The 21,880-nt window shown below is 45.0% G+C and overlaps 1 protein-coding gene across 1 annotated transcript in view; it reads right to left on the bottom strand.

The window, feature by feature from the left end:
- PHF1 (PHD finger protein 1) overlaps positions 1-21,880 on the bottom strand; it is a 91,697-nt gene that overhangs the window by 31,959 nt on the left and 37,858 nt on the right. The window contains exons 2-4 of the mRNA XM_082263535.1: positions 11,689-11,879; positions 5,581-5,662; positions 5,369-5,464 (exon numbers count right to left, since the gene is read on the bottom strand). Coding sequence (XP_082119661.1) covers positions 5,369-5,464; positions 5,581-5,662; positions 11,689-11,862 — 352 coding nt within the window. The 5' untranslated portion in view covers positions 11,863-11,879. The remainder of the gene's footprint in view (positions 1-5,368; positions 5,465-5,580; positions 5,663-11,688; positions 11,880-21,880) is intronic.

The raw sequence follows: 21,880 nt of genomic DNA, 5'->3' as shown, positions 1-21,880 counted from the left end.
CCCCGTAAGACCCTTGATGATCTCATCCTTGGAAGATCCGAACAGGCCATCCCCTACAAAGGGGAGATCAGACAGGACCTTCATGGAAGCTTGGTCCACGGACCAATATTTTAGCCATATCATGCGCCAAAGGACCACCGCTATCACAGACACCCTGGAGACTAAGGGGGCCACATCCAGAGAAGCATCACAGATAAACTGTAACCCCTGGACCAGCTGGTCCGCCAGCTCCACAAGGTTAGGTGGGATCTGTTCCCCTTCCAGATTCTGGCGCAAAAGCTTTGCCCACTCTGTTAAGGTCTGGGATACCAAAGTTATGGTAAACAGCAGTCTAAGGATCGAACCGGCCATGGTGAACATGTGTCAAACCAAAGTCTCGGCTCTCCTGTCAAAAGGGTCTTTAAAAGCCGGAAAGTCCTCCACCGGGAGAAGGGTGGCTTTGTTCAACCTGGAAACCTTAGTGTCCACCACAGGAGGGACTGTCAAGTTTTTTAACAGGGACTCATCAAAGGGATACCTCCTAGCGAAATGCTTAGGCACCCAAACAGTGCGTTTAGGGGAACCCCACTGACTCGCGACAATTTTGTCAAAACAGGCAGGAAATTGGAAGACCTTTGTCGCCTTTGAGGATCTGCAGGAACCAAAATGTACCTGTGTCTCCGAGGAAGCAGCAGTTTTAAAGTTTCCCGCATTGACACAATCAGTGCATCCATTAGTGCCTTTTCACACGCGGCTGTAGTGGAAGAGGAATCATCCTCGCTATCGGAGCACTCAGGGTGCGTGGACACAGACCCAGTAGGGTGACTCGCGTCCGCGGCGGCCAAATCAACCTCAGAATCTGAAGAAACAGAGGATGCAGGTGAAGACGGGGGCCGCTTTTTACCTGTCCTGTTATGCAGGACCATATCTACTTTGGACACTAGTGACTTCAGGAACACCATCATTGCAGACAAGGCAGACTGGAACCCAGTGGGCCCCGTAGACTCTGAGAGAGGATTAAGTGGTAAAATATGCTCCAGGGACTCCATGAACCACAATAGCAAAAGAAGAAAACACTGCTAAGTGACCCCCACCGCCACGCTTGTGGCACCACAGGGTCCAGCACACCCAGCTGCTGCTATAGCAGGGAGAGGGAGAGCCATTTTGCCCCCTCAGAGAATCAGCACCACCGGTCAGGTACAAAGCAGAGCACCAATGCTGCACGCCGTGCGGCGATCAGAGAGAAAGAAGAAATCCAGGAGTTAACACTAGAGGCCCACCGCCGAAATTCCCACTCATAAGGCTCCAGAAACATGGCCACCGCTCTATTCAATTGGAAACTACTACAAAATGGCCGCCGTACTACAGAAAAATGGCCACTGATATATATACAGCAGGCATCCACAAAAAAATGGCGGTTCCTGGGACCCCCAGGAACGCATGAACAGTAAGGAGGGGCCCCCTCCAGGACCACCCCCTCCCCCCCGCAAAAAGCCAGTGGCACCCCCGAGGCCCCCATCGCCCACTCAACACCCCCAAACTGAGTTTTCAGGTATGGTCACCCCTAGGGGGAGAAAAAAAGGGGGGCTGGTGTGGGTGAATTGGGGGTGGTCCACAGGGGACCCTGTGATTTTTGTGGGAAGGAGGCTATGTCGCAGCCAACCAAGCGTGGAGCTGAGGCCTGCGCGTGTTTGCTGGCTGGACTGGGAGACCATAAGGCTCTATAATGTCCAGTTTGACGCCCAGTCCAGCAGTAAATTGTAGTTCTCACAGGAACAGAAAATAATCAAAGAGGAAAAAAATTCCATTTGAAAAAGGAAAATATGCTTGGACCAGGGATCCCAGCAAGGAACTAGGTCCTTACTCCTGACTAGGCAGAAAAAACCAAATGCCTATAACAGGAAGTAGGAGTATACCCCCTGGGACTGCCCCATAGGGGTGGTAAAGTTTTTTCCTGCCTGGTGTCCTACTCCTGTAGGGGGCAGCATAGCTGAATGGTCAAGAAGATTGTGGAGCTGTGCCCATCAATGAACGAAAGAGATTTTGTTTTTCTAATGTAAGCAGTGACTGAGAGGAAAAGCTTCACAGCAGAAACCACATTCACACTATTGAAAGTGAAACACAATTACCTTTGGATTAACTGGAGCTGACAGAACCAGATTTTAAACTGACAAGTGTCGGTTATTGTACAGGAGGAGCTAAATGAGAGAAACCCTGTACAAAAGTCTTAATCAATGAATTTGAGACTAGTGGTCTTGGAATAACATTGCAGGAGCTGAGATTTGCCCCTTGATGGTACTTAGAGCCAAAAATTAGAGTTAAAACTTTAAGAGGAGCTCCAGTCTCTACCCAAAAAATGAAAGGTCAGCAACTACAAATAATGTAGCTGCTGTTTTTTAATATAAGGACACTTACCTGTCCCTGGATCCAGCGATGTCTTCACCTAAGCTGATCGTTCAATCGGCTTTGGGTGCAGGCGCCAGCATCTTCACTAAGGGAAACCGGTCAGTGAAGCCTTGCGGCTTCACAGCTGGCTTTCAACTACGCTTGCACGAGGCGTGCTACGCTTTCTGATTGGTCTTGCAGTCTTCTGGGACCTGTGATCCAGAAGGCTGCAGGGGAAGGAGGGGACCGAACTTCCGCTAAAATAGCTGTGGAGATCTAACCGGAATTTTACCAGATACCCACTCCCAACCCCCCCCCCCCAAAAAAAATGTGCCAAATGTAAAGGAGGAGGGGGGAAGGAGGAGGAATAGCATTGTGTTGTAGGGGTCCTGGACAATAGAGTTTGACTTTTTTTTTCTTGGGGAAGCAAGACTCTGGCTTAAGCAGTATCTAGGATCAGGGCCATTTTACCGAATGGGCACACTGGGAAGTTGCCCGGGGGCCCCACCTGCCCAGCGACCCAATCCTAGCCAAGCATTAGTCTTGATTCCCGTGTGAATCTCACAGCCGAACTTAGCAGGTGGCAAGCGCCTGTCGGCCATGCGCTGCTGTCAGGCCACCTGGGCCGTGGAGGGGGAGCCCACAACTGCAGGAATGCCTGTCCACCTCCACGGGAACAGGCACACACAGGACAGTCAAGTCTGACTCCCATCCGTGTGTGTGTTCACCTGACCCAGCCTCCGAACTTGGAAGCTGTCATTAGCCTGGCACTGCTGTACCAATAAATATTGCCTTATCGATCATTTGCATTTTTATTCTAGTGGGTGATTGTGTAGGCAGGGCCCCAGTGCACTGCATTGCCCGGGGGTCTATAATGCTCTTAAGAAGGATGAGACCAAGACACTCTAAGTGATCCAGCGCTGATTTCTAAAGGCTCATCATCCAACTGAACCTTAAAGCCTGGACTGTCTGCATCACGTTGTTGGTCAGAATTTGTGCCAATGGTTACCTCAATAGAAGCTTGTCCAGATGGTCCACAATAGGAATACCCTGGGAGCTTAGTAAGGCTAATACAGATGCCGATATCTTGGTGAACACTGGGGTTGTGGAAGCCAGACCAAATGGTAGGGACACAAACCATCACCGGGAAGAGGCTTTGACCTAATTTTGGCTGGTTTGGAGGACCATGTCTTTTAAAAAGGTTTGTACTGGTCTGGTAGAAGTGCAATCCAATGGCCAGAGAAAGACAGGGAGTCGGATTGGGGCAACTATCACAGGGGAGAGTACTAGGGCCCTGTATAGATAAATACCACCCCCAATGATGCTAAAAGCTGAGATAGCATGTCCATCTGACCCATTTTCTTTGTACTTAACATCTGTCATGCTTTTGAATATTGTCACCAGTGGGGACACAGCAGTGCAGAATGAATGCCTCAGTGCCAAGCACTTGTAGACTTCTGTAACCCAGTTAGTGTGGCAATAGCCACTATAATGTGCCCACAGTAGAGAAAGAGAGGAGTTGTTGCCAGACCCAAATTGCTTCCTGCAAAGAGGAACAGGCAGGATGTGCAGTCGCAGTAAGCCCAACAATAATGAGGTGGTGCAGTACGTGCTCAGGCTGAGCAGGGTGAGCAGGCATGGTAGAGCCTGGTGTGCACAGTGGCGCCCCAACAAGCAAGATGGTGGGTAAAAATGGCACCAAATGTAACTTAACTTTTGGTTCAGTGACTAACCGGTTCTAACAAATGAGGGGCAGTCTGGGCTGAAGTTTAAAGGGCTTTCACCCTGTACTCGCCACCATCCAGCAAACAGGATTGCCAGGATGCCCTCCATGATGGGCATACCCTCACATGGGTCTTCAAGAAAATGGTTCTGCACCAGGCAGACCATGGCCCTGGACCTGTAAATCACACTGTGTTTAACACCATGCATTGCACAATGTGTAAAGAGAACTCTCACAGCAGGATCCAGTTCATGAAGGCAACATTACAGGCCAGCCCGCATCTTCCCCCTGGCAGAGTCCAAGTACGGTCCCCCCAGGAGGATTCAATCGATCTGGAAGCTGCATGAAGTGCATGAGGTGCTGTACTGGTTATGGTACAGAAGGAAGCTTGATAGAAGAATCATTTTGGAATGTCATCATCTAGTGGTCTCCAAACTGCGGCCCTTTGCTTGCCTTTATCCGGCCCTTGGGGCACTTTTCCTTTCACTGATACAAGACACTATTCTTCCTAAACACCAACAATGGGCCAATATTCCTGCTACTAACATCAACAATGGGGTACTATTTCTCCCATTGATGCCAATGATGGGGCACTATTCCTCCCACTGACACAAATGCTGGGGCACTATTTCTCCCACTGACACCAATAATGAGGCACTATTCCTCCCACTGACACCAATGATGGGGCACTATTCCTCCCACTGATACTAACAATGGGACGCTCTTCCTCCCACTGACACCAATGATGGGGCACAAAGCAAAGTCCATAAAGAAACAAATGAGCGAGTATGGGGTGGAGGAACTTGACTGGCCTGCACAGAGTCCTGACCTCAACCCGATAGAACACCTTTGGGATGAATTAGAGTGGAGACTGTGAGCCAGGCCTTCTCTTCCAACACCAGTGCCTGACCTCACAAATGCGCTTCTGGAAGAATGATCAAACATTCCCATAGACACACTCCTAAACCTTGTGGACAGCTGAAGCTGTTATAGCTGCAAAGGGTGGGCCAACTCAATATTGAACCCTACTGACTAAGACTGGGGTGTCATTAAAGTTTATGTGCGTGTAAAGGCAAGTGTCCCAATACTTTTGACATAGTGTATTTGGTATTTTTTTAAATTTGATTTCCACTTTAATGTATACTGGTGCTACTAAATTTGGTCTGCCCACGAAGTGGTTAGAGACTTGATGAATGAAATGCCTGAAAGCAATCAAAGCTTATAACAGCCAACACAATGTAACGGAGACGAAAGATGGTAATCATCTAGTTTTGTACTCACCGTGCTTGCACTTCCCACAATGCACAAGTTTATTGTCAGAGGTACACGACTGTGAGTTACACACACAGCACAGCTGCTCCTTCCCCGGGACGGCAGCTATGGAATAAGAAGAGAGGATAATTCATGAACCCGCCATGCGTGGCTGCAGGAATTCCACCATGAATTATTAATTACGACAGTTACAGTCATCAAAGCAGAATATGAGATCTTACGAGGAAAGATGTCCTTCCACAGCACTGAGAACTGGGAGTTATCTTCAAAGCGGACCAGACACGTCTCTTGTGCACTATCCACCTGTAAGTGAGCGACACAGAGAAGAGTTTATGAGATGTGAGTGAGAAGATAAAACCCGGAGGAGGCGAAGAGCCTCAGAATGCAGATTGCCAAGCAAAGTGGTGACAGTATTCCCCAGTTTACCCGACAACCGTCATTCTAAACTGCAAATCTGAATCTATTTGGTTTTTGTAACGCATTGCCGACATTTTACACTTTTATACATGAGTTCTAATATCAGGGCTTACAGCTGAACTCCAGGCAAACAGATAAATACACAGATGAAATACATACAAGGAAACTGTTAAATCAGTCAAAGGATCTGTATTTTTTTGTATTCAGTTGTGAGATTTACACAGCTCTGCCACCAGTGGCGGCCCGTCCATTGGGGCAGCAGGGGCGCCGCCTCCCCTATCCATGGGTCCGGCCCCCTAATCTACATGCAGGGTGCCGGGAGCATGGAGTTCAATGGGGTTTTCAAAAAAGGGCGGGCTTGGGGCGCAGAGCACTGCGCTTTGAGCCCACCCAGTTGTGTGACAATAGCGAATAAATATTTGCTATTGTCACACGGATCTTCCTCCTGGCCAATCAGGAAGCAGGTCCTGAGACCCATTTCCCGATTGGCCGAAAGGAGAAGCCATGCCATTGGAGGAGACGCAGTGGGGGGGTATGGTTTGGTCCGGTCCTTCTGACCCCCCCCCCGGCCCATGGAGAACACCAGCTGCCACTGTTTGCCACACAGCATAGTCCTGTCTAGCAGGGCAGGAGATCTGATTTTTCTCTGCTGCAGTTAGGTAAGACTTACGGGTCTCCCGAGCTGTGACTGTACAGTGAAGGAGCAGCAGCAGACTGGTGATCTCTTTGATCTCTTCTCCTATCAGCAGGTCCCATGCTAGCACATGAACAATGCTGCACAGCTTTACTGGCTGCTAGTGCTGGTGTTCTGGTGAATAGTGCAGATTGTCAGATAATGCCTCAGACAATCTGTGCAGTCACTCTGCCGATCAGCTGGTGTGACGTCAACACTGCGCATGCGCAGATCATCGGATGATGGTATAAAGTCGTCCTAACCAATCATGTCACGCGCCAACAACCCAATAAATTGTATATAGTGTACAGCCCTTCCCCTCTCTCCCTTTGTGCTGGACGTTACCACACCCTGTCCTGCTCTTCTTCGCTTTTTTGTGTACAATTGGTATCCACGGCTGTCTTGGTAGATCATTAGCTCGGGACTAGGCAAATACCTGCTACCCCCTCTGAAATCATAATTGTCTGTAAGTAATAACTCCATGATACACACAAAGTATATGATAAATAAGATGTGAATAAACAGCATTGGATTAGAGTAGAAATTTAATTAAAATTAATCTAATTTGGTATTAGTATGTTTTATTTTTCCTTTGTAGTGATTTGCTATTGTGAGCCCTCTTCACTCAATACCCTTGAAGAAGCCACACAGGCGAAACGCGTTGGAATTTAGCTCTGCCCTCTGACATGTACATGAGCACTGCTATCATAGTGTATCTATGGGAGAGGTTGAGCTTGGGGTTTGAGGAAGGGTTACTCTTTTTAACTATTACAGAGTACTTTTGTATTATGATATATGAATTATTCATGCTGTGTATTGAATTTTAATCTCTTTTTTTACATTAATAAAGCAATCATTTTATAATTTTATGAAATTTTCTTGATACTGAGTGAGGTAGTCTAGCACCGGGAAAGCCCCATTTCTCCTCTGTACACTATATACCAGATCGTCGGATAATGCCGACGATCAGCAAATGCAGTAATCAACAGAACACTGGCACGTAACACCGGCAGGTGTGACTCCTTACTGAGTCACCTGCTGAGCCTCCCTTACCGATCCTAGGGGCAGCACATGACTGGCAGCCCTGACCTAATCCTCCTCTTAGCCGCTGAGTCCGAAGCCGGAGTGTGACCGAGCGGGGTACATGAGAGGAAGGCTGCCGGAGGTGCCGCCATGCAGGACATACTGGACTGCCTCCAGTGTTCTCTGCCTCCAGTGTTCTGTCAATAAGTGCAGATCTCTGGATAATGCCTCCAACGACCTGCACATGCAAAGTGCTGACGTCACGCCAGCTGATCGGTAAATCGGTAGATCAGCTAGAGTGATGTTATGTACTGCGCATGCGCACATCCTCAGAGGCAGTATCCAAAGATCTGCACTAATCAACAGAACACTAGCCCTTCCTGTCCAAGTCTGAGCTCTGCTGTACAGGAGACTCTAAAAGGCTGATACCAAGTCAAATTCAGGAACTTACACAGCTAGATTTTAAAAGCATGTATTTAAAGTGGTTGTAAACCCACCTTGAGAACTTTTACCTATAGGTAAGCCTTTAATAAGTATATATGATATGAATGGGAAACAGGAAGCCAAATAGTGTAATCCCGTTTAATTAGTGAGTAAAAAAGTAGAACAATAAAGGTGGGTGCTTACATAAAAAGTGCCCTCCTGACACAGGAAAGGATCGCCAAAGTTGGAATGTTGTAGCCCATACAACGAGATGTATTTCCTCACTTCTATTACACCTAGTAGCGTGGCAGCGGCCGGCCTGCGTTCCAAAGCTAAAGGGGAAGTGACGTCAGTGGTTTCAGGATATCCAGGCCTACGGCCAGATCACCTTGAACGCGCCTGATCTCATCTGATCTCGGCAGCTAAGCAGGGTCAAGCCTGGTTAGTACCTGGATGGGAGACTGCCTTGGAATACCAAGGGCTGTAGGCTAAGTGGTCTAAACATCGCCTGGATATCCTAAAACCACTAATGTCGCTTCCTCTTTAGCGGTGGAACATTATGCATTTACTTTGCAGGGAGGAAAAAAAAAAAACAGGAAGAGTTTAAAACTTCCTCTTTAAAGTGGGACATAAACTGTGCCTTCCAGGAAATACCACGAAATCAATGAAAAACAGAAACACTTTATTATGAGTTTAAAAACATCATAAAGAATAAAGAAAATGTATTCATGCCAAACCCCAAAAAAAATGTTTTTCTTCTTTTTGCAACCTGCAAGAGAAACACATAATGAGCTAGTATGCATTGCATACTAGCTCATTATGAAATACTTACCTTAGAACGTACCCCCGCCGTGCCGTCCGCTTACCTGTATGACGGGCGACATGTCCAGTCGCCCGTCTTCCGGGATTGCGGCATCCTGCCATCTGATTGGCCGGAGCCGCGGTGACGTCACTCCCACGCACGCCAACGGTCACGGCACGGGGCTCTGAAGGAACGGCACGAGCGGCCGTTCCTTCAGAGCGCATGCGCGAGTGACGTCACTGGCTGTATGTAAGGTAAATATCTCCTAAATGGTACATGTTTAGGAGATATTTACAGTACCTATAGGTAAGTCTTATCATAGGCTTACCTATAGGTACAAGTTACAGAGGAGGGTTTACTTCCTCTTTAAAGGTGCTATAGCTTCACATCTTATATGAAGCTTCACATCTTACAAAGATTCCTACTTTTCACAGACACGCCATTTCCCCTCTGTGGAAAGTAGGATTCTTCATGGTGGTAGGACCCTTTACCCATTTAGGCAATTGTTTGATTATTTTGGATTGAAGACTGATGTCTTCTTTGTGCTGAGCATAGATGTTATTCTGTTTTTGCATGGGGTGTTCTTGATAGAAATAATTGTAAATTTGGAAACATTAAGGACTCTTAAATGTCTACGGTTGCAAGGCATACATGAAGGTGTGAGAATCACTTGTTTTTTAACATTGTACAGTCACATGAAAGGTCACTGGACCCTGATGAAGCCATATCTCTGGTGAATTGCGTAGATCCATGACACCTATCTATGACTTTAAGATGTGAAGCTTTAACACCTTTAGGGTGTTTTCCCACTTGGTGCGATTGCCTGGTCCGAACCCGAGTTCGATTGCTCCCCCCCTCCCCCTGCCCCCGATGGACTGTGTTCACATTTGATTTTTGTATCCGAACCGCGGTACACTTGTGTCATCAAGCTGCAGCCGGCACGTACTCATGTTGCTTGGCAACCACTGTAAACGAGAAGGTGCCAAAATGGATAGAATTGCTTGCTTTGGTACGGTTGCGTTCTCATCAGAAGCGAACCGTTCTGGAGTTCACATGAACCGTACCCCAGACCAAGTGGACTCGGGTATGGTTCGCAGGTGCGCACCCAAGTTCAAAGACAACATTCACATCATCAAAAAGAACCGAATTCTGACGTCAATCGAACCCGGGTGCGCACCAAAAGTGCTAGTGTGAAAATACCCTTAAAGTGGTTGTAAACTTTAGTCTTTGACTTGTACCTACTGTATAGGTAAGCCTATAATAAAATAAAGCTTACCTATAGGTACTGTAAATATCTCCTAAATGTGCACCGTATATACAGCCAATGACATCATCAGCTCATGCGCTCTGAAGGAACGGCCACCCGGGGCCCTTCCTTCAGAATCTTGTGCCATAAACAGCAGCTCCCCCGCACATGCATGGGAGTGATGTCATGGCGGCTCCGGCCAGTGACACAGCCGGAGTCTGCGGATCCGGAAGGAAGACGGATGAAGATGGAAGTGGCCTCCAGCGATGACAGCTCATCACTGGAAGGCTTCATTTTCAGGTAAGTGTCACATAATGTGCTACTATGCGAAGTATAGTAGCAGATTATGGCTTTACCTTACAGATCAGGGGAAAAAAAGGCACCTAGCAGTTTACAACCACTTTAAGCTGTAATGTGACATGTCTTACATTTTTTGATGAGAAATTGGCATGAATACATCCTCTTTATCTTTTATGATGTTTTTAAACTTGTAATAAGATGTTTCTATTTTTAACTGATTTTTGGTATTTCCTTGAAGGCATGTTAAAGTCCATCATTTATCTCTCTCTTTGCACCTGATGATCACGTTGACAGAAGATAGACAATTGTCCCTTTAGGGATGGTGCCCTCTGGGAAAGATATGTGTTATCTTTCAAACTCTGAAGACGTCACCGGAAGTGACGAAACGCGTCAGTTTGGACCGCATAACGTCATCACGCTACCCTAGTTGGAACGCAAGCCGGAAGTTAGCCGTGATTCCACCAGAATATTAATCTTTGTCATTTTATTGTCCTTTGATATTCAATTACACTTATTTTATACTATTTAATACGCTTCTATTTATGGAGACACATTGGCACTTTATAAGCACAGGATAATTTTTATCGGTAATTTATAGGAATTCTAGTTGTTTTGCAATAGCAAGCGCTGTATTTGGCCTTTTTAAAGACCATTTTTTGGCATCTTATTCATTCATTTTTACAGCAGCTGCTTATTTTAGCTATTCTCACCCATTTTATATATTGTCTCTTTCATTTATTGGCTACCCTATACTTGGCGCAGAGAATATACTTTGTATATATTTTCTACATATCTGCCATTACCCCAATTATTAACAATATATAAGTGGTTCTAAACACAGAAGGTTTTTTTTTTACCTTAATGCATTCTCTGCATCAGCTCCCTACCCCCCAGTTACCTGAGCTCAATCTTGATCCAGCGATGTGCACTGGAGTAGAGGCTCTCTATCCCTCCTCATTGGCTCAGACACAGCAGAGGGAGCCATTGGCTCCTGCTGCTGTCAAACACAGCCAGTGAGGAGGGAGCAGGGGGAGCTAAGCCACCCTCTGTGTGTCAATGGATTCACAGAGCGGGGCTTGGGAGCAAGCACACACGAGTGCCGCATAGCAAGTGGCTAGCTATGAGGGAGGAGCAAGGAGTGCTGACGGGGTACACAAGAAGAGGAGGATCTTGGCTGTTCTGTGCAAAACCATTCCACAGAGTAGGTACATGTGCGTTATTTTAATTTAAAAAAAAAAAAAAACACATTTACAATCACTTTAATGATGTATTTATTATTACAGAGCTGCATCCTATTGTGTCTTTTTTATCTGCTTGGAGCTCAGCCTTGAAATAAAAGTGTGATGTAATGGCACAATAGGGTACACTGTATATGACATATGAAAGCAATATAGGAAGGAATTTTCAAACAGAATCCCATGGAAGGGATATAAAACAATCCTTACTTTCTTTATAATGCCCAGGTACAGCAGTCCGTCCGTCCACCGGGCCAAAACGTCTTGACCCTCCCAGAAGCGAGCCAGTGTTTGAAAGCGGGGGCGTTTCACCAGAGCAGGGGTGACCCTGGGGCTGGCGGGACTGGTACGGCTGGGTCGGGTCGGGGTCTCCCTTCCCTCCATCACATTTTAAAAAGAACCTGTGGAAACAAAGCATTGAGGAAATAAACAAGAGAAGAGATGTCTGGAAGAACATGAATAATGATACACTTTTCTGGCTTGATTGATGAGGCAGCTCAAAATTTGTAGAGGCCAAAAACCCATATCAGCCAACTAGAACCCATTTTAGGACATCTCAGAATGGTATTTAAAAGTCAAATTGGGTTTACATATCATGGCTTCCTGCACTGAATAAAGATTAGGCCAAGGCCAAAAGACTATAAATCACAGGAACCAAAAAAATGAGAACCTAGATGAAGCATCACCTTTTAAAGTGAACCTGTAAAGATAAATGGGATCTGGCAATACTGTCTTGTTCATAAAAGATGGAGGCATAGTGGCTACCATCTTGATCTTGGCTTCACCTAGTGAATCAATGACAAGGAAAAAGCATGCAGGACTGACTACACACTTGTTTTTAAATTAGCTGATTAAGAGTATCACTATGGCCTGGTTCACACTTTTGCGTTTTTTAGTGCTTTTGCAGAAACGCACTAAAAAGAGAAGGGCAACTAAACTAATTAGGGGATTGGAGGACCTTAATTATGAGGAGCGTATGCAATCGCTTGATTTATTCTCCCTGGAAAAGAGACACCTGAGAGGGGACATGATAGCAATTTATAAATACCTCAATGGTGATCTCAGCATAGAAAAAAAGCTATTCAGTCGAAAGAATTGCATGAGGACTCGAGGGCATACAATGCGATTAGAGGAGAAGCGTTTTAACCTCAGGCAACGCAGGGGGTTCTTTGCTGTTAGGGCTACAAGATTGTGGAATTCTCTACCACAAGAGGTGGTTTCTGCGGGAAGTATGGTTGCTTTCAAAAGACTCTTAGACGTACATCTCAATGATCAGAACATTCAGGGCTATGTGAGATGATTACAGCCACACACACCTACACAGGTTGAACTGGATGGACTATTGTCTTTATTCAACCTCAACTACTATGTAACTATGTAACTATGCATTACAGTCCATTTGACATGGTTTCTTATAGGACTTCTATGCTTTATTTAGCCGCCATGTTTTTGGAAAGGGTCATGTACTTTTTTAAATGCAAAACGGTGCTTTTTGGTTGTGTTTTTGCCACAAATTGCGTTTTTCGATCTGCCCAACAACAAATTGGCCAAAAAAAAAAAAAGCATACAAAATACAAAACGCATCAGCAAACGTGTGTGCAAAAAATGCACCGCGAAAACAGATCAAAAGCAAACTGCATAGGTGTGAACCAGGCCTTAAACTCCAAACTTTCTCCTTATTCTCATAATTGAAGTTCACAGTAGACTTTCCAGCTGTTCTGGTTGCCACAGGAACTGTAGACACTTGGATACTGTGTGTATACGAGAATTTTGAAGCAATTGTGCCAAGACCCACAACTTATCTTAAAGGCGAAGTTCACCTTTTTTTCCCCCTAAAATCCAGTTCCCCTATGTATCAATATACCATGATTGTACCTTTGTTGCAGAAAAATAAAAGTTTTCTTTGTTTGATAGAACAAGGCCTTACCTAGACCTTGCTGTGTTCCATAGAAAAAGTCATGGCCTTCTGGTATGTAGATTTGGGACATGAGAACCAGTAAGACACAGAAAATAATTCACCAGCTTACCTCATTAGCACACACCCTGCACCCGTCATCTAGGTTTGCATGGCATCCCTCCCCGTGTGCATTTGCCTGGCTTGTCAATTTAGGCTGCCACAGCCATGTTTGCATGGCATCTCCAGCATCCCTCCAGGTGGGCCCTAAACTCACTGGGAAGCATGCGGCCCACGGGCCGTGGGTTGCACACCCCTGATGTAGTGCAAGGGACTGCCTGATTGGATACAGAGTGAATGGATAGATAGTTTTGGTAAATCTAAAGGAAATTGTACAATCAGATTGAATAGTGTATGGCTACCTTTACAGTATACATGTAAATAGGAGGGAGTGGACAGAGAAACTCAGCTGTCAGGCCCCATTTACATCTCCGTATGTATTTTTTTGGGGGGCGTTTTATAAAAACTTTTACACTCATAACGCACAGGGCGGCCAATCTACTTGAATGGACTCACGTACGCATGACAGCTAAAAAAGCTCCAGAACTCTTTATTGATTGGAGAATGGTGCATTTATTTACCTTGCTGTTCGGTGCATTTGCAGCACGTTTGTCATGTGACAAAATGCACAGCACGCCGGATACGCATGTTTGGGGGCGCAATTAACATTTAATGGTAACGCAAGCGCAGAAAAGAGTGCATTTTATGTTAAGAAACACACAGATGTGAATGGAGCCTCATTGCTCTTGGGTAAACAAACCAATATCACTTTCAGGCCCCATTTACACCTAACGTAGTGGTACGTACATTTTGTGGCTCATTTTTCCTATTACATGATTGATTTCAATGGGCTGCCCTAAATCCAGCCAACGTTTTTGGCATGTTGCAGTTTGCATGTTTTCTACAGTGCGTTTTTTAGGGGCCCCTAGAAGACGTCTGTTACGACGAAACGTACGTCGGGCGGTGCTTGCGGTCACGCTCGCCCACACGGAGGAGACGTGGCGGCCATCTTTTCGGTGGTTTGGTGCGGTACTAGCGGAATATGCTGGATCGATTCATCTTTTGATTGACATGCTCGATTTTATCCTGCTCTTGTAAGTGTTTTTAATCCCCCTTTTTTTGATGTGAATAAACATAATGGTCTTCGCTATGATGCTGCCCTGTTTTTTATTCCATACCCACCTTTGATTACTTGCCTGGAGATTGCAGGATAGGAGGAAAACCATCCTGGGTCTTTACAGAATCTTTTGGCATTTGGGATCTCTGTCATGGGGATCACCTCCATCTGGTAAGGGAAAGTGTGAACTGGGTGTTTGGTGGTGGTATCACGGACCTGCAGTATTATTCATCTGATTAATTGGGACTTTTTATGGACTTTACATGCTCAGTCTTTCTGAGTTGTTTTCTGAGGATTAGCGCTACATTGTCTTTTACATTTATCCTAGATCTGTTATAATTCCAGATTCTGTGTGGCTGCTTTCCTAATGATTTTATTATCTATACATTTTGATGTTATTACATATGTGTTTTGAATTTCAGTTAGCGCAGCAATATATCCTATTAGTGCCATTAACAATGAATGGCACTGAAAGCGCGACTATTTATTTTAGGTGTTTAACGGCTGCCATACACTGTACAAACTGATAATCTCCGATAAACTCTGACAATCTCTGTACAATTTACTTTAGATTCACCAAAGCTTTGGAATAGGAGGACCCACCTATCGATTCATTCACACTCTGTTTGCTGAAGAATAAAAGCTTTCTTTGATTTTGAGAACAAGGCCTTACCTTGGACAATCTCTGACAAGTTACTTTAGATTTACCAAAACTATTGAGTTGGAGGACACACATATCTATGCAATCACTCTGAATCTGATCAGGCAAGCCCTTATACTATTTTAGGGGTGTCCAACCCTTGGCTCGCATGCGGCCCTAGAGAGTTTAGCATATGGCCTGGGCCCGTCTGGAAGGACACTGGTGATACTGTGCAAACATAGAAGCTGTGGCAGCTTACACCGTCAAGCAAGGCAAATGCACGCGTGAGGGATGCAGAGGATGCCGCGCAAACTAAGTTGATGGGTGCAGGGTGTGTGTGCTAATGAGATCAGCTGGTACACTGCTTCCTGTGTCTTACTGGCTTTCATGTCCCAAATCTACATACTAGGAAGTTTCATATGAACACAGCAGGGGTTAAGGTAAGGCCTTGTTCGAAGAAACAAAGAAAGCTTTTATTTTTCTATAACCAAGGTACATTAACCACTTGCCGACTGCCTAACGCCGATCTACGTCGGCAGTCAGCCCCTCACAGGCAAAGTGACGTAGGGCTACGTCACTAGCTTGTGAGGGTCTAGGGAGCGAGCGCGCGCCCCCGGAGGAGCGCTCCCGCGTGGTCACGGACCCCCCCGCGCATGTGACCAGCGGACCCGATGCGGGGGGAGAGGGAGAATGTCAGGCAGCTTGTGTAAACAAGCCACCTGTCATTCTCCTCGCTGTAAAGACACTGATCACACGGATCTAGTATGTAGATCCGTTGATCAGTGTCCTTACAGCTCAAGCCACAGCCAATCACAGTAGAAAGCACGCCCCTAGGGACACACACAGCCCCTCCCTCCCAAATAAAGTTAACCCCTTCACTACCAGTGTATTTTTACAGTAACAGTGCATATGTATAGCACTGATTACTGTAGAAATGTCACTGGTAACCCCAAAAGTGTCACAAATGTCAGTCAAGGGTCCGATCTGTCCGCCCCAATGTCGCAGTACCGCAAAAAAAATCGCAGATCGCCGCCATTACGCGTTAAAAAAAAAAACAACAAAAATGACAAAAATCTTTCGCAAACCAATCAAAATACGCTTTTTGCGATTTTTTTTACCAAACATATGTAGCATAAAACAAATTGGCCGAAAATGTTAAAAAATTTTGATTTTTACATTTTTTTTCGGGGAATTTCATATAAAAAAATGTGAAAAATATTGCTATTTTTGCAAAATTGACGCTCTTTTTTTGTTTATAGCGCGTGATCAAAAAATCGCACAGGTGATCAAATACCACCAAAAGAAAGCTCTGTTTGTGGGAAAAAAAGGACGCCAAATTTGTTTAGGTACAGCGTCGCACGACCGCGCAATTGTCCGTTAAAGTCACGCAGTGCTGAATCGCAAAATACCCCCTGGTCGGAATGGGGGTCAAATCTTCCGGGGCTTAAGTGGTTAATGGTATATTGGTACATAGGGGAACTGGATTTTAGAAAAACAAAAAGGTGAACTTATCTTTTAGGCTTTATTCACACTTGTACAACTCCAAAGTTGCACTGACTTTGGAGTGCAACTTTGATGCAACTTTGTATGGGTGCAACTTGAATACAAATTTGGCTTAGACGAGTGATAATGGAAAACTGTTGCACAGAAGTTGCATTGTATAACATTCGGGTACGACTTTCATGCAACTTCTGAGGGTTAACATTAAAGTTTATGGTCTTAAGTTGCATGAAAGTTGGACCAAAGTAGTGCATGAACTACTTTGAAGTTTCTGAAACGTTTAAGTTTTGCCTATATGAATGGTTACCATTGGAAAACACGGGGTACGACTTGTCTGCAACTCTGATGTCCAAAATTGCATGACAAGTCGCACAGGTGTGAATAAAGTCTTTAGGGTTTCCCATAATGTTTCTAGTCATCAGTCATGGAAAAAGAAAAGAATTCAGGTTTTGACTGCTGGTAACCAGAAGAAAATCTGGACTAGCCAAGAGCTACTGCTTGTTGACAACTATTTTACCATGGTCATTGACTAGATTTTTCAAAGCAATAAAAAACGTGACTCCGTGACCACTACATAAATACCAGAAGCACAAATGAACTTCCAGTGAAGTTGCGCCCTGTTTGCCAGCAGGAATAGCTACTAGTTTGTACAGTTGGCAGATTACACACATTTACAAAGTTCATTATTTTTTTTAATTACCCGCTTCAGGTCCACCCCATATCGGTTTCACTGCTAAGGCCGGCACCTGTGCTCCAGAACACGTATATATACATGATCCAACACTTCTGGTAGGGGGGGCACATGTACGCTGCCAGCAGCTTGCTTCCGCTGTGGTTACACACAGCGGAAGCTGATCAGTGGGTGCACTGGACCTGATGTCCTCTGGCACCCACCGCTCGTTAGGCAGAGAGCCAGAACTGCAATCTGCCTATGTAAACAAGGCAGATCACCATTCTGACAGGAGGGAAGGAATTTGTGTCTCTGCAAAGCAGGGAATAAATTCCAACTCTTCCCCTAGTAAAGGCACCCCCCACAGTATAGTAAAACACTGGCTAGGCACACAGTTAACCCTTTCATAGCCCTTTGATGTTAACCCTTTCCCAGCCAGTGTCATTAGTACAGTGACAGTGCGTATTTTTAGCACTGATCATTGTATTAGTGTCACTGGTCCCCAAAACGTGTAAAAAGTGTCAGTTAGTGTCAGAATGTCCACCGCAATATCGCAGTCCCGCTATATGTCGCTGATCACCGCCATTACTAGTAACAAAATAAAAATTTAAAAAAATCCCATCGTTTGTAGACGCTATAACCTTTGTGCAAACCAATAAATACGATTATTGTGATTTTGTTTACCAAAAACATGCAGCAGAACACATATTGGCTTACATTTACGAAAAAATTGGATTTTTAAAATTTTTTTATTGGATATGTATACAGTGGAGGTCTAGTGCTAGAATTAATGCCTAGGATCTGACGTTCACGACGATACCTCACATGTGTGGAATGATCGCTTTATGTGAGTCTGCACTTGGCTTTTTATTAAAAAAAGTATTTGGTTATGCTGCACTTAGCTGGTGCCCCCTTGTATCCCTTTTTTGTTTTTTTCTGACATCAGATGAGACTAGGTATTGCGGGGCAACTACAACAGAGGAAGGAGCTATGGGGGATCACTGGACAATGGAGTATCATGGAGTCGGTATGGGGACCTTTCAGAAACACTGCTATTTTCCTGATCGTACAATACAGGACACAGGCTTCTTTAAATCCTTACAACTGAGATGTACAAAGGCAATCCAACCGAGGTTTGGCAACATAGCAATAAATATTAATATAGGCCCTGAGAAAATGGCGGCCAGCCGCAGAAGGCCTCAGAAGTGGATGTGAGAGTCAGCTCCCGCAGGTCCCCGGTTGTCAGAAGGGAAGGGTGGGCCAACTCAATATTTAACCCTACGGACTAATGCAGGCCATACACTGCCTGAAAAATCGTTCAAACTCTTTTTTTGAAAAACGAAACACTCGGCCGTGAGAACAAATGATCGTGCTATCGTGTAATGACCGATAAATCCTTCAAAGGACATAAATAAATTGTTTTTTCACATATATCTGGTGCAAATAGTTTGGATGAGAAACACATTAACCTTTCAATTTATCGGTCGTTCGGCAGGAAATTTCCAAACTTTTCTTTTTTTTTTTCAGCTCAAAAACCTCACAACCGATTTCCGATTCGTGCCCATTAACTGATCGAAAAATGAAAGAACGGTCCAAATGACGGATTTTTCGTATAGTATATGGCCAGCATAAGACTGGAATGCCATTAAAGTTCATGTGTGTGTGTAAAGGCAGGTGTCCCAATACTTTGACAATATAGTGTATATACGTGATCCGCCGCAGAGGTGCGGCCCTGTAGCAGTAAAACTAAGGCCCCTTTCACACAGGTGGACCGTTCAGATCCGCCTGTCCGTTTTTTTGGCGGATCTGAACGGACGCCCCATGCATCTCTATGGGGGATCAGATGTCAGCGGAGACATGTCCGCTGACATCCGATCCGATCCGTCAAATCTGGACGGATGGAAACCCTATTTTCCATCCGTCCAGCGGATCGGATCGGACGGGATCAGATGAGAACGGACCGACGGTCCGTTCCCATCCGATTTCCCCCATAGAGATGCATGGGGAACTGACAGCTGTGTCTCCGCACACAGCGCGGAGACACAGCTGTCCTCCTGCTGCTCAGCGGGGGATCGGCGGCTTGATCCCCCGCTGAGAAAAACGGAATCCGTCCGACGGACGGATAGTGTGAAAGGAGCCTTAAAAAGGTTGATAAATCTTCAAGATTACATTCAGTCTGGTTTATTGCAGAATATAAGGGTTTAGCTGCATGTCGAGTTAATCGCAGGGAAACATGTAGCGAGGACAGAACAACATGTAATGGAACTAACTGAGCAAATGTAATTGTTTTCCAGACTTCAGCTCAGCTCCCCCAACCAGCTGTGACTTTGGAGCCTTCCGATCTTCAATGTAAATACAAAGAAGGGGTTCTGGGGGGGGGGGGGAGCTGAGCTGCTGAATGGGTTTATTGAATAGTGTCAGTGCTTCTGCTGTGAACTTTGAGGATGAAATGATCCACAGTGCAAAAAATAATCTTTTATTCTAGATAGGGAATACAGTTTCCTCTACAAAACATACCTGGTAGTGATTTTTCCACTTTAAGAATTTTGTTAATGTGAACCTGCCAGATGCTTTGAACCTTTCAAAGCAGAAGTGCTGCCTATAAGCAGGTGCTACAAGATGTCAGCCAGAAACCCCTCATCTGTGTCATTGGTTTAGTTTCACCAGCAGCAGATTGATTACCCTGACGCTGGATCTAAGCCAGGGGTTGTCAACCTCCTGATGTGCCGCGGCTTCCTACCGCTCTCACAACACTCTGAAGTTAAATGTGATTTCAAGCAGAATGATGGGACAGCGTAGCTGCTCCTACCAGCTCCCCAGAAACTGCCAACCCCCCCCCCCAACCCCCCACTGCAAGCCCCTTCGGCTGTAACAGTGTATATGGATTCCATAGCATCACAGCAGATGCATTGGAAACGCAGAAAACCGAGAACCTGATTGGTTTGCCCAGAAATGCGTAGTGGCGTTATGAAAAACAAAAGCACGGCTCGCAAAGCATGGCCTATACTAAAATGTAGTTATTAACCACATTAAAACCGCCCGCAGCACATTTACTGCGGCAGGCAGCCTCTCCTGCGCGAACCGACGTAGCCCTACGCCGATCGCGTGTGTGGTGCTGTGGGCGATTACGACCTTATGGTCAAAATCCACTCAGATCCCTGGATCGGCAGTTGGCTTAGCTTTTCAGCAAACCACTGAGAGCCTGAGCCAGCTCCTCCCGCCCCCTCCACAGCCCAGAGCTCCAGTGAGCATGGAAAGGGCAGAGCAGAGAGCCGGTGAATGACAGTCACCAGCTCTCTGCTCATTGGGAATACTGAGTGAATACTGAGCGATCAGTGGTCTTTGAGCGATCAACAGTGTTTGATCACTCAGTTCTCAGTCTTAAGCCTCGTACACACATTCAGATTATCAAACGATCTTTCGTCCTCTTTTTGTTGCATGCTAGTCTCATATCGAAAGTGAAAAGGTTATGACGCGTACGACAGAATTCAACTTCAGAAGTGATGTCATGTGTTGGATTGTTTTGTATGTGTTCTTTCCTCTCTGAGCATGCCTAGTCTTGCTCTTACGATTTTTTTTTGGACGAAAACTGTACTAATTAAACAAAAATCAGACGTTGTGTTGACCTACGATAAAAATTTTATAGTCTGCACATCCAGTTTTTGTCTTCCAAAAATTTGTAATCGGCTGTCGAAAGCACCATACTAACAATCCGAAAATCGGCAGATCGTTCGTCGGACGAAATTTTACTTCCGATCTTCGCATCGTGTGTACGGGCCTTTACGGCCGGTGGGAGACAGATGCAGCATTGGTCCGAAAAGTGTAAAAAATGTCTGTTAGTGTAAGTCCGCCGCAATATTGGAGTTCTGCTATAAGTCGTTGAGTTTGTAGGCGCTATAACTTTAGCACAAACCAATCAATATACGTTACATAGTTACATAGTTAGTGAGGTTGAAAAAATACATCAGTCCATCCAGTTCAACCTATGAGAATACGCGTATTGGGATTTTTTTTTTACCAAAAATATGTAGCAGAATACATATTGGTCTAAACTGATAAAGAAATTCGATCTTTAAAAATTTTTATTGGATGTTTTATAGCAGAAACTAAAAAATATTGTTTTGTTTTTTTAACACTGTTGACCATTTTTATTTTTAGCGCAAAAAATAAAAAACACAGAGGTGATAAAATACCACCAAAAGAAAGCTCTATTTGTGGGAAAAAAGGACATCAATTTTAATTGAGTACAGTGTTGCACAAAAACGCAATTGTCAGATAAAGGAACGCAGTGCCGTATCGCACAAAATAGCCATGAAGGGGGGTAAATCTTCTAGAGGTCAAGTAGTTAAATGTCCCCTATTAACATATCCTTAAAACATAATTATAAGCGATCTGACTGCAGCTTTACTTTCGATCCAAAGCGCCAGCGAATAGTAAGGTGTAGAATTGATTGTCCTGGAGAGTTTTTAATCACGCTCTATTGAGCAAGTGAAGTAAATCTTTGTACTGCACAGTGATTAA

The sequence above is a fragment of the Pelophylax lessonae genome (genome assembly GCF_965119305.1).
Source record: "Pelophylax lessonae genome assembly, chromosome: 7".
Lineage (NCBI taxonomy): Eukaryota > Metazoa > Chordata > Amphibia > Anura > Ranidae > Pelophylax > Pelophylax lessonae.
The sequence above is the reverse complement of the archived record's forward strand: the minus strand, read 5'-3'. Positions and strand labels throughout refer to the sequence as shown.